The sequence below is a fragment of the Microcebus murinus genome, chromosome 3 (assembly GCF_040939455.1).
Source record: "Microcebus murinus isolate Inina chromosome 3, M.murinus_Inina_mat1.0, whole genome shotgun sequence".
In the NCBI taxonomy this organism is placed as follows: domain Eukaryota; kingdom Metazoa; phylum Chordata; class Mammalia; order Primates; family Cheirogaleidae; genus Microcebus; species Microcebus murinus.
This window is the reverse complement of record NC_134106.1, coordinates 87,716,242-87,736,174: the sequence shown is the minus strand read 5'-3', so window position 1 is coordinate 87,736,174 and position 19,933 is coordinate 87,716,242. Positions and strand designations below refer to the sequence as shown.

The 19,933-nt window shown below is 40.9% G+C and overlaps 1 protein-coding gene across 1 annotated transcript in view; it reads left to right on the top strand.

The window, feature by feature from the left end:
* Window positions 1–19,933, top strand: part of CLNK (cytokine dependent hematopoietic cell linker) — a 104,975-nt gene that overhangs the window by 42,691 nt on the left and 42,351 nt on the right. The window contains exons 8-11 of the mRNA XM_076000455.1: window positions 906–951; window positions 16,545–16,570; window positions 17,122–17,141; window positions 18,351–18,437. Of these exons, the coding sequence (XP_075856570.1) occupies window positions 906–951; window positions 16,545–16,570; window positions 17,122–17,141; window positions 18,351–18,437 (179 nt within the window). The remainder of the gene's footprint in view (window positions 1–905; window positions 952–16,544; window positions 16,571–17,121; window positions 17,142–18,350; window positions 18,438–19,933) is intronic.

Genomic DNA, 19,933 nt, shown 5'->3' with positions numbered 1-19,933 from the left:
AGTTCAATGTTCCACAAGAGGATAGGAGAGAGCAGGGGGTTCAATGACACCCCACATCCACCTTGCCCACCTCAGCTCAGCTTAGCCAATAAAGAGTAATACTTAAGACCCCAACATAAATCTAGGCTTAAAGGCTCTCAAAGACATGAGGCACCTTTATGATACCTTTATCATCTTCTTCAGCCTCGTGTCTTCCAATTGTGCAGCCCCTAATAGTTCACTAATGTCTTGAATGATCTTAATAATGACACAATTATTCAGTGTGGTTAGTGACACACCATGTTTGTTCAAGGCCCATCGCAGGGTGTGTCACATGTCATCCTCCAATCCTCAAGAGATATCAGTATTTTTGTTACCTCCATTTCACAGATGAGGAAACTGAGCCCCAGAAGGTTAAGTGGCTTGCCATGTCCTCACAGCACATGATGGAGCTAGAATCCCAGCCCAGGCTCTGATCTGGGCCACATTCTGATCTGCCTGCGTGATTGCTTCCACGTACCTGATAGTGGACATCAACCTTCAATATTAACTCAACGTTTAATATTAACTCAGAAATCTGAATTGACTGAGTATTTCCCCAATTATAAAGATGAAAAATCTGAAGCTCGTAATATGCTAAATGCTTTTTCCAAAGTTTTACAGCAATAAGAGGCAGGAATGGATCCCAACTCCAGGTGTTTTTATGCCAAATACCACCTAGGCCACTGCACCCTTTCTTGGCAATAGCACATGTATTTATACATATTTACTGACTGCCAACCATGCATGTATGGCATTCTTGAAGAAAAGTGAGTCCATGGATTTACACCTCTACCCTTGGGAATCTAACCATAGAGAGTGTCAAGACATTAGATGGGGTCATAGTCGCAACTTAAGAGATAATGGTGTCACTTTGTCTTCTACAGGTGGACAAACCCATTTCCAAGGACATCAGAAGCCAACACGTCAAAGGTAAAGTCACATCACAAAAAGTTTGAAATAGAAGTATAAGAACATCTGCTTTGTTTTCAAGATCTTCCAGCATTTTTGTTTGTGGTCATGGATTATCTTAAACAAGGTGATCCATTGAATTACCATCAGGAAATAACTATCTCATTTTAGAAAGTGTCTCACACACCTTATGCCTTTTTATTTTTTTACCTTATTGATGGAAAAATTGACTGTGAAAACTCAAATTCTGTGCTGTGCAATTTTGAAGTGGAATTGTTTTGAAACATATGGATTGCATTGAATATATGACTCTGTTACTTCTCTGAGCATACCCTGGAAAAATCACATGATAGAAATCTAATTTGAAAATGTTAATTAATTAATATAAAAACAGATTTTAAAGCTTTAGGCAAAACAACTCAATTTGAAGATGACAATACAGGTATGTGCCTGAAAGCAAATAATCAATTTCAGTCCTGCTAGAAGCACGAATGGACCACAGCCAAAGAAATTTAATTGGATAACATCCGTCATGGCTTCTCTCAGCATTTTCCCTGTGCCCCATCTCTCCTCACAATGCCCACTGGAAAAGATGACAATGCCATGATTTACTTTTCCCAATAACTGAAACATATCAAATCCACCTTTTATGCATCTGATGCTATATCCCACTAATAATCCTATAATCCTAATATATTACTAATAGCACCTTTTCTCTAATGAGAAAGTGTAACAGTTAGGGTCCCAACAGGAGGCAGATGGCACACTCAAATTAGGATAATTTAAGGAAGCTTATGACAAAGGCACTATTCACCCAGTTGTCACTGTTGGGGGGTAAAGTAAGAACGAGGGGAAGGATGGCACTGGAGCCGTGGCTGACAGTGGTGGGGACATTGCCAACCCTAGGCCAAAGAGATGAGGAGAAAATTACCAGAAACCACAAGGAGCATACCACCTTGGTCGAGGGACACTGCCAGCCCTGGGGGACTTCACAGGGAGGACCCTAAGGAGATAAACACCTGACCTCTCTCCAACCTCCCTCTGGCCCTTTGCCAGGGCTTCCCAAAGGCTAAGCCCAATCAGAAAGGGGAGGGCAGTGCAGCCCACATATGTCCATACTGTGCAGTCTCCCCAGGCAGAAAGCAGGGTGCAGCAGAGTGGAGCATGGTCCTGCAGGGGCAAATGGAAGATACCCATAGGAGGAGGCACAGCTCTGTGAGTAGAGCTAGGAGAGTCTCCAAAACCAAGGCTCTGTCACTCCCTGGCTGCAGGACCTTAAGTGAGGCACTCGACCTTTCTGAGTCGGACTTTTTCCTCTTCTTTGAAATGTGAAATGAACAGGGCCTCCATGACTATTCACATCAGTTGCACTGGAAGGGGAATGGATCTTGCAATGGTGGAAGCCATAGTCGTTCTGTAGTCCACTGCTCCCCTGCATCCTGCATGCACAGCCATCAGATTCCTGTCTGCCTTCCTTCCATCCCACTCCCAAACCCGCACAACTTAGGGAAGTTGCCATAGCTGGGCCTCTGTAGTCCTTAAAAATGTCAATGCCTTCAACGCACACAGCATTTGATTCAGAGCTCTTCTCCGTTAACTGATGTATTTTCGTTCGTAGAAACACTAAGTGATTAGGCAGAGAAATTATTTTCACTCCTTTCAACAGATAAAGGGAAGAGAAGCACAGAAGGATCACAGACCAGACCACAATCATTTGATATAATGTCCTAGGTCATAATAGGTATTCATTGAGAAATGAGTCCTGGGGAGAAACAAGATGAGAAATGAACTTCACAATTGCCATCTCATTTATAGTTCACTGTGGACATCCACCCTCACTTCTTTGGCCACAGAAGTTTCTTTGGCCATTATTCCACATGTCAATATGTCTGTTTATTCATTAGTATGTTTACGTACACCTTGCCAAAGTTCACGAAGATATTGGAGTAGTTAATAAAAACTTGAACAATAAAATAGAAAACAAAAATCTACATATAGGATATGATTCAGATAAAGATAAAATTTAGTATCTTCCAGCACACATCTCTAAATTCCATTAAAATTAAACTGTTAATTTGCTTCTGAGCTTCCTGGTAGTCTAAGCAAAAAGGGAATTAAGCTCTGGCTCCTTTATGAGATGTGAATTTCCCATAACAAAAAAGCAAAATAATTTCTCAGGGAGAGTAACAAGGACAGATCTTTCATGATTAAGTTAGTGCTGTCTATTTCATAGAGGGTATTGGCTCATTATACGGGTACCATAGCTGAAAAACTATGAGTGTTCTTTAAATCAGATGCCAGTGTAAACTGAGATTGTAACTGCAAAGAGGACCTCAGTGAAAGCAGGGCTTATAGAAGCTTGTGCTTGTTGGAGGTCAGGGGAAGTTGTGTGGAAGACTTCTTTATAAGGATTATTTTCTTTGCATCTTTGTGTTCTACACTTCCATAATTGATAGTTCTCCATTAACTCCCCAAGCTCTGTGGTACTAACTAAACAGAGAAGGAAGCTGGAAGGAGGAAAATTAATATGAATGCCCCCCATTTTTAGGATCAGGCATCTTGCTGAAAAATGTTTGGATGATTTATGTGTTTATTACAAAACTCTATTTTTGATGCAAACACATTCCCAGATAATTTATTCACTCTCACAAAATGTCACAGGAGAAAACATATCTGTTGGTTCAGTAATGGCAGAATGTTATGGTGATATTTTTCATCAAGTTGAGCAGTTATAGATTTATGTTAATGTACATTTCATGTCATTTTTCTTGCAATCATATTCTGACATTATCCGGAAACTGTCAGATTTCAAGAACTTATCTTCCCTAAAGCTTGACTTTTTCTTTTCTTTTCTTTTCTTTTTTTTTTTTTTTTTTTGCATTCCTAAAAATGAGTAAAGGTTTATTTGAAGGCAAAGCATTTACAATATAAACTGTTTGTGATGAACCACTAGCATCAGCCACAGATCCAGAAGAAATCGTCTTATTTTCAGATGAGGATAGCTGTAATTTTCAAATCCGTTGTAGCTTATCTTCCTAGAGAAACCAAAGCTGAGAGTAAGGCAGGCTAAATTGCATTTCTCTTTGCCCTAGATGTGAACCAAGCATAAACTCTAACCCAAGTCTCCATAAAGTGGCAAACATACATTACACGACAGTGAATGTTTAAAGAGGTACAATAAACCATCCAAGAAAAGAAAAAGATTATACATAGGCTATTGAACATGTATATCCAGAAACACAAGCTTAGTTGAAAAGAAGCAAAATAGAATTCCACAAAATTCCATCAAAAGACCTTTACGGTAGTTTGCTTTAGGACAAGTTTTGATGCCAAAGAAATTAGAATCAACGATGAGATTAGAGTTAATCTAGTTCAACTCCCTCAGTTTATATGAGGAAGCTTAGCAAGGGAAGTGGCTTGCTCAAAATCATCAGCGAGAAGTCAGAGCCCAGACCCAAGCTAGTGTTTACTCAACGATGGTAATGTTTCCAGGGTTTTACTGTATTTGCTAGTGTATAAAATTCATTCTGCAAACTCCCTCTTTGTTCCCTAATTGATAGCCCATTCATCCAAAGTATACAAAGTTGAGAGCTGAAGATGCGAATTGAGAGATGACACTGCCCCCTAGTGGCCGGACTTGGCAACACAAAACATCCCAATAAATGATGAGATTTGATATCCTATAGATTATATCCTTCACAAAAACAACAAGCCTGAGGTCAGAGTTTATCAAAAATAAATTTAATATTATTCTTTTACTATTTTAGATTTAAATTTATTTCAGTCACAGAGTAATGCCTCAAAAGCAACAGAGGCATTGATACAACACTTGGCTCATAGTTAATGCTATAAACTTAATAAAATTACTCATTAACAAGGCTACAGAGCAATATTTTGTCTCACCATCACACATGAAAACTAATACAGCTCAGAGAAAAGGGAAGAGAATCTGATAGCTGCTTGACATAGCAAATATGTTTTTTGATAGAGAAATATAAAGTATCAACAAACAGAAGAATTTAAAACAAGGTGTTTAATAAAAGAAGCTCATACAATCCACATCCCCCAAATAAAAATTTCCCAATGAAGATCCAATTCCCAAAAGAATTCCAACATACAAGAACTGTCTTTACATAAACAAAAACATGTTCCTCCCCATGAAACTATTTCAGAATCACTTAATATATATGCATAATGAAAAGCACTCTCTTTTTTCTTTGTAAATTTGGGATGTTAACTAAAATCAGCCACCCCAGTTTGCAGTGGACTGAGGGGTTCCCAAGAAGTAAAATTTTCAGAACACCAGAGACACCCCAGGCAAACTCAGACAAGTTGGTGACCCTAGATGTGGCTTCTATACCCACATGTCTTGCATGCATGGCAGCAGAACAAAAGGATTATTTGTTTATTCAATCAAAAGTTTTAAAATAGCACAATATCCATCCAACCACTCCTTGTAACTGAGGCATGGCATTCCTCACAGATATTACAGTTATTAAATATGAAATGTCCAATTTCCTTAAGTACTGAGTTTGACCGTTGATATCTTTGACGTTTCACTTTGGCACTCTTGTTTTATTTTTATTGTGAAGGTACATCCTCAGTCTTGCAAACACACATTGGCTTGTGATTATCATTCACATTTTTTTAGAGCAATTTTTGTGAAACCATGTACAAATCAAAAATTTGTGTTATTTTCAAATGAGTTCCATTGTGGAACCACTGCTGCATAGACAGCTCGAAATATCAACAAAGTGTTTAGGAAGGATGTGGCTAATGAACTCACAGTACAACCGTAGTTTAAGAAGTTTTGTTCTGGTGATTTTAATCTTAAAAATGAGCCATGTGGGTGACCTGAGACCAAGGTGGATAATGATGACCTGAAAGCCACAGTGGAAGCGAATCCATCGGGACCTATGCATGAATTAGCAGCAAGCTTTTATGTTACTATTCCAACAAGTTTGGACCATTTGAAACAAATGGGCAAAGTAAAGAAGCTGGATAGATGGATTCCACATGAATTAAATGAGCATCAACAGAGAAATCATCTTGAAGCTGGCCTTTCTTTGCTGTCACTACATAAAAGGCAAACGAGTTCTACGCTGTATTGTTACGTGTGATGAAAAAGGGATTCTTTTTGATATTCCAAAGTGGTTCGGTACACTGGTTGGATAAAGATGGAAGTGCCGAAACACAGTCCAAAACTGAATATTCATCGAAAAAAAAAAGCTAATTGTGTCTGTTTGGTGGCCCAGCGCTGGTATTATCCACTACACCTTCATGAAAGCTGGTCGGTCGAGTACAGCGGATGTCTACTGCAACCAGTTGGACAAAACAATAAGGATGCTTGTGATTAAGCAGCTGAGACTGGTCAATAGAGACAGGCCAATCCTCTTGCAAGACAGTGCTGGACCAGGTCACACAAACGATGCTGCTCAAACGACAGAGGCGGGACTTGGAAACTCTCTGTCACCCACTGTGTTCACCAGACCTTGCACCAACTGACAACGACTTCTTCCAGGCTTTGGACCACTTCTTGCAAGGAAAAATATTCAATCCTCAACAGGCTGTGGAAAATGCCTTTCACGGTTTCATCACCATCCACTCTCCAGGCTTTTTCGCTGCTGGCATAAACAAGCTACCGTTAAGATGGCAACACTGTGTCGACAGTTTAGGCACATATTTTGATCAATTCTACTGCTTCTCATTTGAGATATAATAAACTACACTTTTGATTCAAAATCTGACATTTCATATTTAATGACCTACATTTTTGAGTGGGTCTAAGGCCTCCACTGCCTTCCCAGGCAGCCCACACCACCTTTAAACAGCTCGGGGAACAGCGCTGTCTTCCTACAACTTCCTCCCATTGGTTCTTGCTCCAAGTAGCTCCAAGTACAGTTATCTTAAAATAATTGTGTGAGATGTTGAGTCATATTTTAAAAAATGGGGACTCTGGATGCACTAACCTTGAGAAACACTGAGTTAAACAAAAATAAACAGAGCTCTTTATTGCCCAATTTTTCAATTTTTCAGAGGATTGTGAATTTCCAAGAGGGAGTGGGGGCATGGAGCATTTGCAACTATAGGGTCCATGAAACTGCTTTTTCTTGGATCAGCTTCTTGGGCCCACGCTCCTTAGAACGCCCTTCAGAAAAGCCTAGACTGATTCAAACATTAGTGCTATTTTGTCCATTTTGTACATGTAGAAATTTAAACTTAGAGAGTTAGGTTGCTTGTAGGAGGTCTCATATTTTGGAAAGTGGTAAATCCAAGATTTGAAATTGGGACCTTGGGTCAAATCTCGGCTTTACCACTTCCCAAAATATGAGACCTCCTACAAGCAACCTAACTTTCTAAATTTAAATTTCTACATGTACAAAATGGACAAAATAGCACCTGCATCCTAAGGTATTTGCTTTGAAGGTGGTAACCAACACAAAACCTATGGCATAGTCACTGACACTTGGCAGACCCTGGACAAGGGCACATTGAACTGCACTAATGACTTCCAAACCCTTTCCTCCCTCTGTTACCCCCTGACCTTCTTCAGGCACTAGAAAGTTTTCCTGACCCTCTCTGAGCACTGACACCATCTCATGCTCTCTCTAGATTGTTTTGCAGCATACAAAATAAATCTCTCATAGATGAATATATAAAAATAAGCTAGATGCCTCTATCACAGAGACCATGCTTTATGTAACATTTTTTTTCCTACAGCAAACACATAGCACCACATTGGGCACATGGTCGATGCATGGCAAATATTTATCAAATTAAATCTGCAAGTTAGTCTTTTTTAAGAGTTTATTAGGTAAGCGTTACTTCTCAGCCAGGTGCCATAGACCCACCTGCAGACAAGCCTGTGGCCTCAGTCACATGTTCCCATTAGGTAAAGGGCTACAGAGAGGCAAGTCAAGCAGCATGAGTGGCTTCTAGCTCCGTCTCTGTTTCTGCTTCTAAATGTAAGCAAATCATATTCTTTTGCTGGGTCTTAAAATCCCATCTATAAAAACATAGCAGAATTTAATGGTCTCCAGCATTTTGTGAATGCATGAATATGATTCATATGTACAAATCCACCCACCTCATTACCCACATCATCTCCTTCTCTTCCTTCCTCCATTCCCTGAGACACCCAGGTCAGTGAAAAAGAAATCCCCTGGGCTTGTTTTGGAAAAACGTTTCTATCCCCCATCCGTCACTAATCCCAACATGAAAGGTGTAGAAGTGCATATTCCTGAGAAGTTGCACTTTCTGATCTTTTATGAGGAGCTGCTAGAGCAGGTGGGTTTCTTCCACATCCTCAGCTTTGCCTAACTTTCCCCTCCCCACTGCAACTCAAAGAATGGTTTCAGCAATTGATTGCTGTGATTAATTTCTGAAAGTTTAAATGGACTTGGAGAGTTTTCTCAAACAGGTCTTGCCAAAAATACATTATTAGCCACTTGGATCATAAGTTGCTTCTTTGGACTCTCTCATAATTAATCATCAGGATGTGAAATCATAATGGTTTGCTTTCAGATATCATAAAACCCTTATATACAATAAATTTGTGATTGAGACCAGATTTTAACCCATTTTGTCCAAAGTCTATGTCTTTAATTGTAGAACATTACACTGATGGCCTATTTCTGAAAGTACTGATTTGCATGATCCTATTTTATAGATAAAGGGTATTGCATATATTTAGCACAAATTGAATGGTAGCTAAGTGAAAAATAAAAACAGCAGTTTTCCCTTATCCTTGATTTCACTTTCCACAGTTTCAGTTACCTGTGGACAACTATGATCCAAAAATATTAAATAGAAAATTCCAGAAATAAACAATTCATAAGTTTTAATTTGTGTGCCATTCTGAGTAGCTTGATGAAATTTTATGCTGTTCCTCTTCATCCCACTGGAGACATCAACCATTTCTTTGTCTAGCATTTCCACTCCATATACATTACCCATCTGTTAGTTACTTACTAGCCCTCTCGGTGATCGGATTGACTGTCCCTATATCATAGTGCTTGTGTTCAAGTCACCCTTATTTTACTTAATAATGGCCCCAGAGTGCAAGGATAGTGACACCGGCAGTTCATATATGCCAAAGAGAAGCCATAAGGTGTTTCCTTTAAGTGAAAAGGGGAACATTCTTGAATTAAGGAAGAAAAAAAAATCATATGCTGAGGTTACTAAAATCTACTTGATTTTAGGTGGAACCAATCTTCTATCTGTAAAATTATGAAGAAGGAAAAAGAAATGTGTGCTGGTTTTGCTGTTGCACATCACACTTTAGCATAAGTATGCATGTGTAGGAATAAACATAGTATATGTAGGGTTCGCTACTATCCAGTTTCAGTCTTAAGTGTCTTGGAGCGTATCCCCCAAGGGTAAGGGGAAACTACTGTAACTTAAGTGTACATTTATATAATTTTTTGATAATGTCTGTATTTAACAACCAGGCTATAACATTCCTGAAAATATAACAACCAGCTTTTATAACCTGGTTCAAGCCACTCAAAGGAGCAGGTGTCTTAATCCTTCCTCCTTCTCCAAAAGCCTTGCTTTACCGTCCCAGAACACTGTGAAGTTGACAACTTCTTCATGGTTTCACCATAATAAGTTGTGGAGGAAATAGTCAAGCCAAGGCTCATCCGATTCTACAGCCATGCTATGCTCACCTCACTACATTACCTCCCAAAAGCAATAACTCTGGAAGCCAATGTGAGATCTATCTCCTCTTTTGAGATTGAGAAGCGAAGTCTCAGGGCAGATGGTGCTAATTACACCTCTGGCCACCAGATGGCGAGCACGCCAGCCTTCTCCAGGTGAAAACTGCTGGGATTTTAAGATGGGAGTGACCTTGAAGAACAACTATTTGGATCCTTTTGTTTGATGCGTAGGGAGCTTCTCAGAGCATTTGAGAATATTTGTGTACTTCATCTGGAGGGTAAATTTCCATTTTCCCTCTAATTTTCCATTACATAATAGCAGTAACTGCAGATGTGCCTTAAGAACGATGCCTTGAAGTGCATTAACTCATCTGTTCCACATATCAATTTCCATGAAATATCAATCATCCATTCCTCAACCCATTTGTTCACTTCACAAACATTTATTAAGTACCTGCTATGGGCCCTGCCCATAATAAGTAGCAGAATAAAGATTCAATTTGAAGAAATTCAGCTCCAAATTTCATCCTCTTTTCAATATTACAAATAACTTAAATTGTTATCACTTCATTTTAAAAGGCTCTGGAATAAAAATAAATGCTGGATTTTATCTGAATTACCATCAGAGCTGTATGATCGTAGACAAGTTACTTCTCCTGTTTCATTCAGTTTTCTCACTTGCAAAGTCCCTTAAATTCACTTTGTCCTCCCCTTACTTTGAAGGATTTTGGTTGTCTAAGTGGTGATTAAGTGAAGTGCCATGGCACCAGTGGTTGCCAGTGGGCATATTTGATGTGGCCAAAACCCTCAAGGATTGGTGCTGCTACTGCTGATAGCATCACAACCAAAATATTTAAAGTGAGGGAGGAAATTAAGTGATGCTAGAGAAAATTTTATATTGCAGTGAAGACCCAGGACACGTGGAAAGTGTGTCAAAAAGATTCACCATGGTTAACACAAAAGACTTTGAGTGGCCAAGGCAATCTTGGATAAGAAGAAGAAGGCTAGAGGCATCACACTTCCTGATTTCAAATTAATTTACAGGGTCAGGGCAGTGTGGGACTGGCATAAAAGCAAACACAGAGACCAAAGGAGCAGAGTGGAGAGCCCAGAAATAAGTTCTTGCATAGAGTAAACTACTTTTGGTCAATGGCATCAAGAATATACCATGAGGATGAGACAGTCTCTTCAGTGGATAGTGTTGGGAGAACTGGATGTCAATATGCAGAAGAATAGGTTAGTGTTTGTCTCACACCATGAAAGGAGATAAACTAATTAAAGACTTAAAGGTAGGACCTAAAACTTTAGAACTCCTAGAAGAAAACATAGGGAAAAGATCCCCAACACTGGTCTTGGCAATGACTCTATGGAAATGAGACCAAAGAACAGGCAACAAAAACAAACAAGTGGGGCTGCATTAAACTAAAAAGCTTCCGCACAGTAAAGGAAACAATCGACAGAGTAAAAAATCACTCTCTGGAATGTGAGAAAATACTTGCAAACCGCATACCTGATGAAGGGTTAATGTCCAAGATATGCAGAGTACTCATACAACTGAATAGCTGAAAAATGAGCAAACTTATTGGAAGATGGGAAAAGGATCTGGGTAGACATTTCTCCAGGGAGGACATATAGTTATATACTGGGGGGCACTCAGCCTTTTGGCTCAGCCTCCCTGGTCATCGAGGAAATATGAATCAGAGCCACAGTGAAATGTCATCTCACACCTGTTAGGATGGCTACTATTTAAAAATATAAGATGACAAGTGTTGGGGAAGATGCGGAAAAAAAGGGATCCCTTGAATGCTGTTAGCAAGAAAATGTAAATTTCTTTATATATCAACCACACCCCAGTGGAGTGATTAAAAAAAGATTCACTATAGTTAAGACAATGTTCTTACCCTAATGTATAAGATCCCATGTGGTCTGGACACTCCCTTCCCTCCAACATTACCTCTAAGGCCTTACTTCCCCATGTGTCTGCTAGGGTGTGAATGTCTCCTTCAAAACTCATGTTGAAACTTAATCCACAATGTGGCAGTATTGAAAGGTGGGGCCATTAAGAGGTGATGGGATCAGGAGGGCTCATTGTTAATGGGTTATCATGGAAGGGGAACTGATGGTTTTACAAGAAGAGGAAGAGATTCCTGGGTCAGCACATTAGCAAGTTCAGCTCTTGTTGTCATTTGATGCCCTGTGCTGCCTCAGGACAGCACAGAGTCCCAACCAGCAAGAAGATTCTCACAAGATGTGCCCCCAAGACCTTGGACTTCTTGGCCTCCATAACTATAAGAAATATTTTTTTTTTTGTATAAATTACCTGGCTTCAAGTATTCTGTTATAAGCAACAACAACAACAACAAAAAACAGACTAAGACAGACAATTGGTACCAAGCAGTGGGATGTTGTGGATAATGAATATCTGAAAATGCAGAAGCAGCTTTGGAAGTAGGAAATGGGGAGAGGCTGGAAGAATTTGGAGAAGCAGACTAGAGAAAGCCCAGCTGATGAGGGCTTGGAATACAATAAGACTAATGAATGTTTCAAACTCCTCAGAGATTGGTAAATTGGTCTTGACCAGAATGATGCTAGACAGATGGGCAGCAAAGGCCATTCTGATGAGGTTTCACTTAGAACTGAGAAACAGGATATCGGAAACTGGAGTAAAGACCATCCTTCTTGTAAATCAGCAAAGAACTTGTGTCCATGCCCAAGGTCTTTGAGGAAGGTCAAACTTGAGAGTGATGAACTAGGGCAGGGGTCCTCAAACTTTTTAAACAGAGGCCCAGTTCACTGTCCCTCAGACCGTTGGAGAGTGCACACTGTGGTCCCGGGAAGAGTCAGCTGCTAAGCAGGACAGGCATCTGTGGCAAAAACACATAGAGGGCCAGATACATGTGCTAGGCGACCCGCATGTGGCCCACGGGCTGTAGTTTGAGGACATCTGAACTAGGGTATCTAGCAGAAGAAATTTCTAAGCAGAATGTAGAAAAAGTGGCATGGTTACTTTGGGCATCTTAATTGCTGAGATTTGGGAGCAAAGGAATAATTCAAAGACAGAATTTATGATTAAAAGGAAATCAGAATGGAAAAAATTTGCCACATAGATAGATTTAAAAAATTATTCAGGAGAGGAAATCAAGGATGTAGCCCAGCCACCCTTTGCTAAAGAGATGACCATTTGCTAAAGAAATTAGCACATTATAGAAGGGAGCCAGACACTATTCTCAAGACAATGGAAGAAAGATTCCCAAGGCATTTCAGAAATCTCAAGGCTGTCCCTCCCATCACAGCCCAGTCACAGGCCTAAGAGAGCAGAATGTTTTTAGGGGACAGGCCCAGGATGCTCTCCATGGCTATTTTCCCAGGGCCACCTCAGGAATCCGCCCCCCACACCCAGGCACAGTGCTCCACGGCTGCCCCATGTAAGACTCATGCTGAAGCTCTGGAGGGTACAAGTCATAACTCTTGATGGTCTATGTGGTACTAATTCTGCAGGCTTGAAGAAAACAAGAGATGTGGAAGCTTGACGACCTCCACCCAATGTCAAAGGATGTCTTCAAAAGAGGCCCAGGCAGAGACTTGTCACAGGGACAGAGGAATCAGAGAGCCCCCCCTAGAGCAACCTTGAGTGGAACTGTGGTATTGGAGCAGCCACAGAGAGTCCCCACCAGGGCAACGCCTAGTGGAGCTGTGGGAGCAGGCCCACCACTGAGACCCCAGAACTCCAGAGTTATCAGTGTGTGATGCCAGCCTGGGAAAGCTGGGTGGACTAAGCCCAGCCAAGCCACAGGGGCAGGGCTTCCAGAGGCCTTGGGCACCCAACCCCCACACCAGTGTGCAGGGTCTTAAGGCCCAATGTCTGCTCTCTTGGGTTTGGGACTTGCTTAAGGCCTTTAACTCCTTTCTTGCCTATTCCTTTCTTTTGGAATGGGAATGTGTGCCCTATGCCTGTCCCACCATTATATCTTTGAAGTAGATAACTCATTTTGATTCCGCAAGCTCTCAGATGAGACTTTGGACTTTGGAATTTTGAGTTGGTGCTGGAATCAGTTAAAACGTTGGTGCTACGGGGATGGAATGAATGTATTTGTATGTGAGAAAGGCATGAGTTTAGGGGCATCAGGGGCAGAGTGCTGTGGTGTGAATGTTCCCTCCTATACTCAAATTGAAACTTAATCCACAATGTGGCAGTATTGAAAGGTGGTGCCTTTAAGAGGTGATTGGATCATGAGGGCTCTGCCCTCCCATAGAGGTTAATTAGCTCATGGATTAATGGGTTATCATGGAAGGGGAACTGGTGGCTTTATAAGAAGAGGAAGAAAGACTTGAACTAGCATAGTAGCAAGCTCCGTGCCCTTGACACACAATGCCCTATACCACCACCTCAGAACATCACAGAAAATCCCCACCAGCAAGAAGGCTCTCACCTGACATGCCCTCTCAACCTTGGACTTCTCGGCCTCCGTAACTATAAGAAATACATTCGTTTTCTGGATAAGGCATCCAGGAATTCTGTTTTAAGCAACAGAAAACAGACTAAGATATCACCTCAGGACCTCTGCACTCGCTGTCCCCAGGTATCACATGGCATGCTCCCTCACTTTACTCAGGCCCCTGATTTCAGCCTCTAACTGGAGACACCTCCTCAGACCTGCCTAAAAACAGCAGCCCCAGCCCCACCTCTCACTCTCCATGCCCTGCTATCCCCCTTACCTGGGCCATTTTCTGTAGCATTTGTCACCACCTGTGATTGTTTATTTATTTATGCTTTTGTTTATTTTCTATCTTCTGCCACTGGGATGTAAGTTACGTGCAAATAGCAACTTTATTTGTTGGTGGTATATTCCCTGACATCTACATCAATAAAAATATTAAAAATTAATCCATGTCTGACATGTACTATGCGGTCAATGATAAATTAATGAATAGAAGGAAGACAGATGTCTTATTCTACACTCAGAGCCGCTGAAGCAAACTGAATAGGTATCTCTGAAACAGTAAATGGGAATGTTCCCATTGGATTACAGGAACTCAGTCTCTTTACTGAACTTTTTCCAGTGAATTGAATTGATCCCCAGTAAGTATGGGGGTACCTATGAAAAAGGACCTCCTGGAAAGCCGAAATCTGGTTTGACAGGGCAAGTCATCAGCACAAGCAGCAAGCAGTCTACCAGGGACCTCCGAAGGTGAAGCCAATGAACAATAAATTGAGAGGAAATTAATTTTATGTTTTCTGATTTGGTGCCTTCAGCAAGCATCATGTGGCCTAAGCTTTTTTGTGGCTACCATTGAAATAGCCAAAGATCTCACGGTGACTAGATGGCTGTTGTTGTTGAAGTTCATTCTGGGTCATATTTTGTGTTTTTACAATGCCAAGAACATCTATTATTTCTGTGTGCAATCAGCGTTTGGAATTCATATAAAGAAGACAGTCCTACCCATTTATAAAGTGTTTTCCAAAAATGAAAACAAACAGGGAGAATGGTAATTTTATTCAATCAAGTAATCATTGTAGAGTCAGAAGAGCCATTAAAATCACCCAGACCATTTCATGTTGTGTTGTGCTATTTGGGGGGGGGGGCGGGGAATGGACCTTTTACCAAAAGAAATCTCAAGAGGAGACACAACAGACAACGGGCTGAAGTAAAGCTCTACCAACCCCACCCCTCCCGTGGATGTGGTTGGGAGCCAGAAACCAGGCCCACTGCCCCAGGCTCCTTGGGGTTTCCAAGGGGCAGTCCAGGGGTGCTTCAGAGCACAGGGAGAAGCCACTGACTTAGTCCAACCTTCTTGTTTCACAAATGAGGAAAGGAAAGGAGGCTGAATTTGTCACCACCCAGAGAGTTTTTGGTTGAGGTTTAAGTCTCCTGTAGTAAGAGGATACATATTCTCATTGACTTCCCCCATAGTCCTATAAAACAACATTTATTATGCCACACTTATTTTTTAGAGATACACAAATATTACTTCCTCACCAAGGCTTTTTGTGATGTCCCAGACTAACTTAAGTCTCCCATATATTCCTTTAATACCATGTCCTTCTTTCCTTGAACTCCCCATCACATTAACTGTTCATGATGTCTCCAATGCATGTCTACCCACTTAGGAATAATCCCTACAGCAACAGGGACAGAGTCAGTCATCTTCACCACCACGTCCCCACTGCCTGAGCTCGGCCAGTAATAGACCAACTGTGGGCGCCTTGGGAGGAAGGACCCTGTTGTATTTCTCTTTTTAGCCCCAGTGACTGGTATTGTGTTTAGCTCAGAGTAGCAGCTCAAAATTGTCTTTTAACTGAATTGAACTGTGGAAGTAAAACTACCTAGAGATCAGAAAATCTGGTCCAGGCCTCACTTGGACTTTTTCTAGGGTCAGTGGTCTTGAGAAATTGTCTCACCCAGTTTGCCCTTAGTTTTGTCATCCATCAAATAAAGGAGTTGGATTCTTGGGTCTTCAAAAATTCTTCTACATTGAAAATTCTGTGATGCTATTTTCTCTGCTTATAAACATCCCATGAAGAAGATGCTAGGTAGAAACTTGAATTAATTACATTTATATATGTAAATATATATATGTGTGTATATAAATATATATATATATATAATTCCAGACAGGAAATGGGAATCAGTGGTTGCAAGGGGACTTTAATAGTCACACCATATGCAATGAAATCTTCATTCTGCCATTCACTAATGGGGTGACTGGTAGGTAAGTTATTTAACTGATCATTCCTCAGTATCCTCATTAACAGAACAAGAGTGAGGATCTAATTAGACCACACAACTAAAATGTTTAGCATAATGCTAGGTACCTAATAAGATCTCAACAAATGTTAATTGATGCTATCATCAATATTATTAAAAGTAGAAATGATTTCTATTTAAGCATATGTAAAAATAGTGCTTGATGACATTTTCCATAAATTCACTGGTATTTCCTCTTACATTTTAGGAGACAAATACATAAAAAGGAACAAGGTAAGAGAAAGCATTAAAATGCATTTATTACTCTTTACTTTAAAAGTATAAAGATGTAGGCAAGGCGAAGTCTTAAATATCACCTGAAAAATATGTTCTAGAAGTTCATAATCTCTGTTTGTAAACCAAAAATTTGTTAACCATTGGCCCTGCTCAAAGAACAATAATTTTTTTTTTTTTTTTTTTTTTTTTGAGACAGAGTCTCGATTTGTTGTCCAGGCTAGAGTGAGTGCCATGGTGTCAGCCTAGCTCACAGAAACCTCAAACTCCTGGGCTCAAGCAATCCTTCTGCCTCAGCCTCCCAAGTAGCTGGGACTACAGGCATGCACCACCATGCCCGGCTAATTTTTTCTATGTATATTAGTTGGCCAATTAATTTCTTTCTATTTATAGTAGAGACAGGGTCTCGCTCTTGCTCAGGCTGGTTTCGAACTCCCGACCTTGAGCAATCCTCCCACCTCGGCCTCCCAGAGTGCTAGGATTACAGGCGTGAGCCACCACGCCTGGCCAAGAACAATAAATTTAATTTCTGCTTCTCTTTCCTTTTACAGACTCCTTTGCCACCTCCTCGGTAAGACATTTACAGCAGTGTTTTGTTTTGCTATACACTTAAACGATTTGCACCAGCACTTGAAAAGAGAAACAAACATTTGGCATTGAAAACCTAATACCAGTTGGTCAATGAACAAGATTAAACAAGCCTTCATTCATCCATTTTATCATTTACTCATTCACAATTATCTACCCAATATAGCTACACTCATCACTTCCTGATGAATGTATTTCTTCTCTATTGCTTCCTCTTTCTCTCCCTACTTTTAGTACAGAAATCTGCCACATCATATGATGGGTATATATCTGGCATGTGCAGATTCATATGAGACTGTGATATGCCCTGAAGAGACCTAAAATACATAAATATGTAGTTATTTAAGTGCATATATTTATGATTATAACACATATATAAATACAAATATTATTACACTTGTATATGTGTGTGTGGATATAGATATAGATATAGATAGATATAGATATAGATACAGATATAGATATAGAGAGAGGCAAGAGCAACGGACTTGACCGCTGAGGCTCTGGGTGAGCCACCACTCCTGTTGCTGTAGGTGGACCCTGTGAGTACCTCTGCCGTAGCATGCGTGACACTCTCTGGCCATCATTTCTCTCTGTCCCCTCCTAGAGGGAAGCATCTTAAAGCCAAGCACTGTGTCTTTTTCCTCTCTCAACCTCCAGCATCAACCAAAGTGCCCAATGCCCTTTATGAATAAATGAGTGAACGGGTGGAAAAAATAGCAGAGTGAGGCATTCGTTGGCTTTCAAACATTTTCATATTTCTTTGGGGAGTTTTAAAACCTCAGGTCTTCCAGTCTGGCATAAATGGAAGGCTGTTACCATATTCACCCCAGGCCTCCTGAAACCCAAATAGGCAGCATATTAAAAAGCATATGAGACTCTGTAGAAAATTATATCAGCCCCTTTAGACAAGAGCACCAGACCAAAGAGAAAGTCTCAGGGAGCTAGATTTAGACTCTAATTAGAGGAATAAATAGTGTAACATTCAAAGGGACTTGAAATAGATCAAGCTGCTGCATGAGGTAAAGCTGGCATCCCAGAGCTGAAGTTTCCACCCCAAAGCTGGGGACCCTGGGGGCAGGGGGGGAGGGCGTGGGAGGGGGGGGGAGGCGGGAGGGAAGTGGGGATTCAGGCTCAGAGGAGCCCTGGTGCAGCAAATTTGCCTGGGCTCTGATGGTGACTCTTCCCACAGTCCTCCTATGTCGGTCCTGAAGAAGTACCAGCCCTTGCCCCTGGAGCCAGAGAGAAGCAGGTCAACTTTCCCTCAGAGAGGGCCCAGGTGAGAAATTTGTTATTTCTGCTGGAGAAGTGACCAAGAGAGAGTAGGTGTGGGGGAGGGGGACAAGGGAAGCCAAACAAATCACCTCCTTGAGCCGCTCCCTCATGGGGTGGGGACAGAGAAAAGAAGTCTTAGAAGAAGCCTGTGGTTTGAGTCTTTGCAGAAAATACATTCTGTGTAATAAAATGAGTTATTGAAAGAATTGCTCACTTGCAGCCTGAATTAGTTATTAAAGAAAATGTCAAATGCCAGTACAGAGTCAGCGTATTTTATGTAAAAACTGAAAGGGGTTCAGGCTATTCCAGAACCAATATTGGCCCCCAGCTTCCCATCATCCAGGTTGGAGAAATATAACCAATCTTGAAAACTCTTTTATCAAAAACATGATTGCCTTTTTGACAAATAAATATTATAAAACCAACCCTCTGGTGTTAGGTCCTGATGACGGATCCCCACTCCCAAATGAGTGGGACATTCAGCAGCTGACTCTAATCACAAAATGTGACTAACTCAAATGAACTTTTTTTCCCCCCACAGAATCTACATTCCCCAAATTACTTTATTTTAGCAGTCAGAACAGACATTAGCATTTCCTTCTGTTGCTGTACAGAATGAATGATGCTTTCTTACTGCAAGCTTGAATCAGCAGTTTGGGGCACAGGGCATTAGTTAGGAAGCCTTTATCATGAGTACAGAAATTCAAGATATCAGGCTCATTCTGAGCTTCTATGGAAAACCCATTCATGACTGGCTCTAACAGGAGACATTAAATAGCCTAAAATGTCATCCCTCACTCCTAGTTGACCAGCAAGTGTCTCTTCATCTTTTCGTCCTTTACTGCCCCACAAGAACATAAGTCCTCTGGAAACCCCTTCCTCCTCCTCCTCTCTGCCACAGAGCTTCCTCTCTTGTCTGTCCCTCCCTCAACCAGCCTAGCACCCTGGGAGGGATCACAGGCTCTGAAGTCTGGATTCAAACTACCCAGGTTGAAATTTATGTTCTACTTCTCATGAGCTAGTACAGTGGTCCCTAAGCTTTTGGGCATCAAGCCAGTTTCATGGAAGACAATTTTTCCACAGATAGTGGAGGGGTAGAGTGGGGAGAGGGTTTGGGGATGATTCAAGCACACTACATTTATTGTGCACTTCATTTCTATTAAATATTATTATTACATTGTAATATATGATGAAATAATTATACTACTCACCATAATGCAGAATCAGTGGGAGCCCTGAGCTTGTTTTCTTGCAACTAGATGGTCCCGTCTAGGAAGGAGTGATGAGAGACAGTGACACCTGAAGTGTGTTGCTTATGTCCAGTCTACTCCATAACCTCGTTTTGGTTGCTGCCACTGCAGAAAACCCTGCTTCACAAAGATAGGATGTTGGAAATGGAAGCAGGCTTTTCAGTGCTTTAGTGGCAATCTCAGGATATTCTGTCTTGTCTTTAATCCAGAAGGTATTGAGATTTGAAATTGACTCAAAAATACTTTTCAG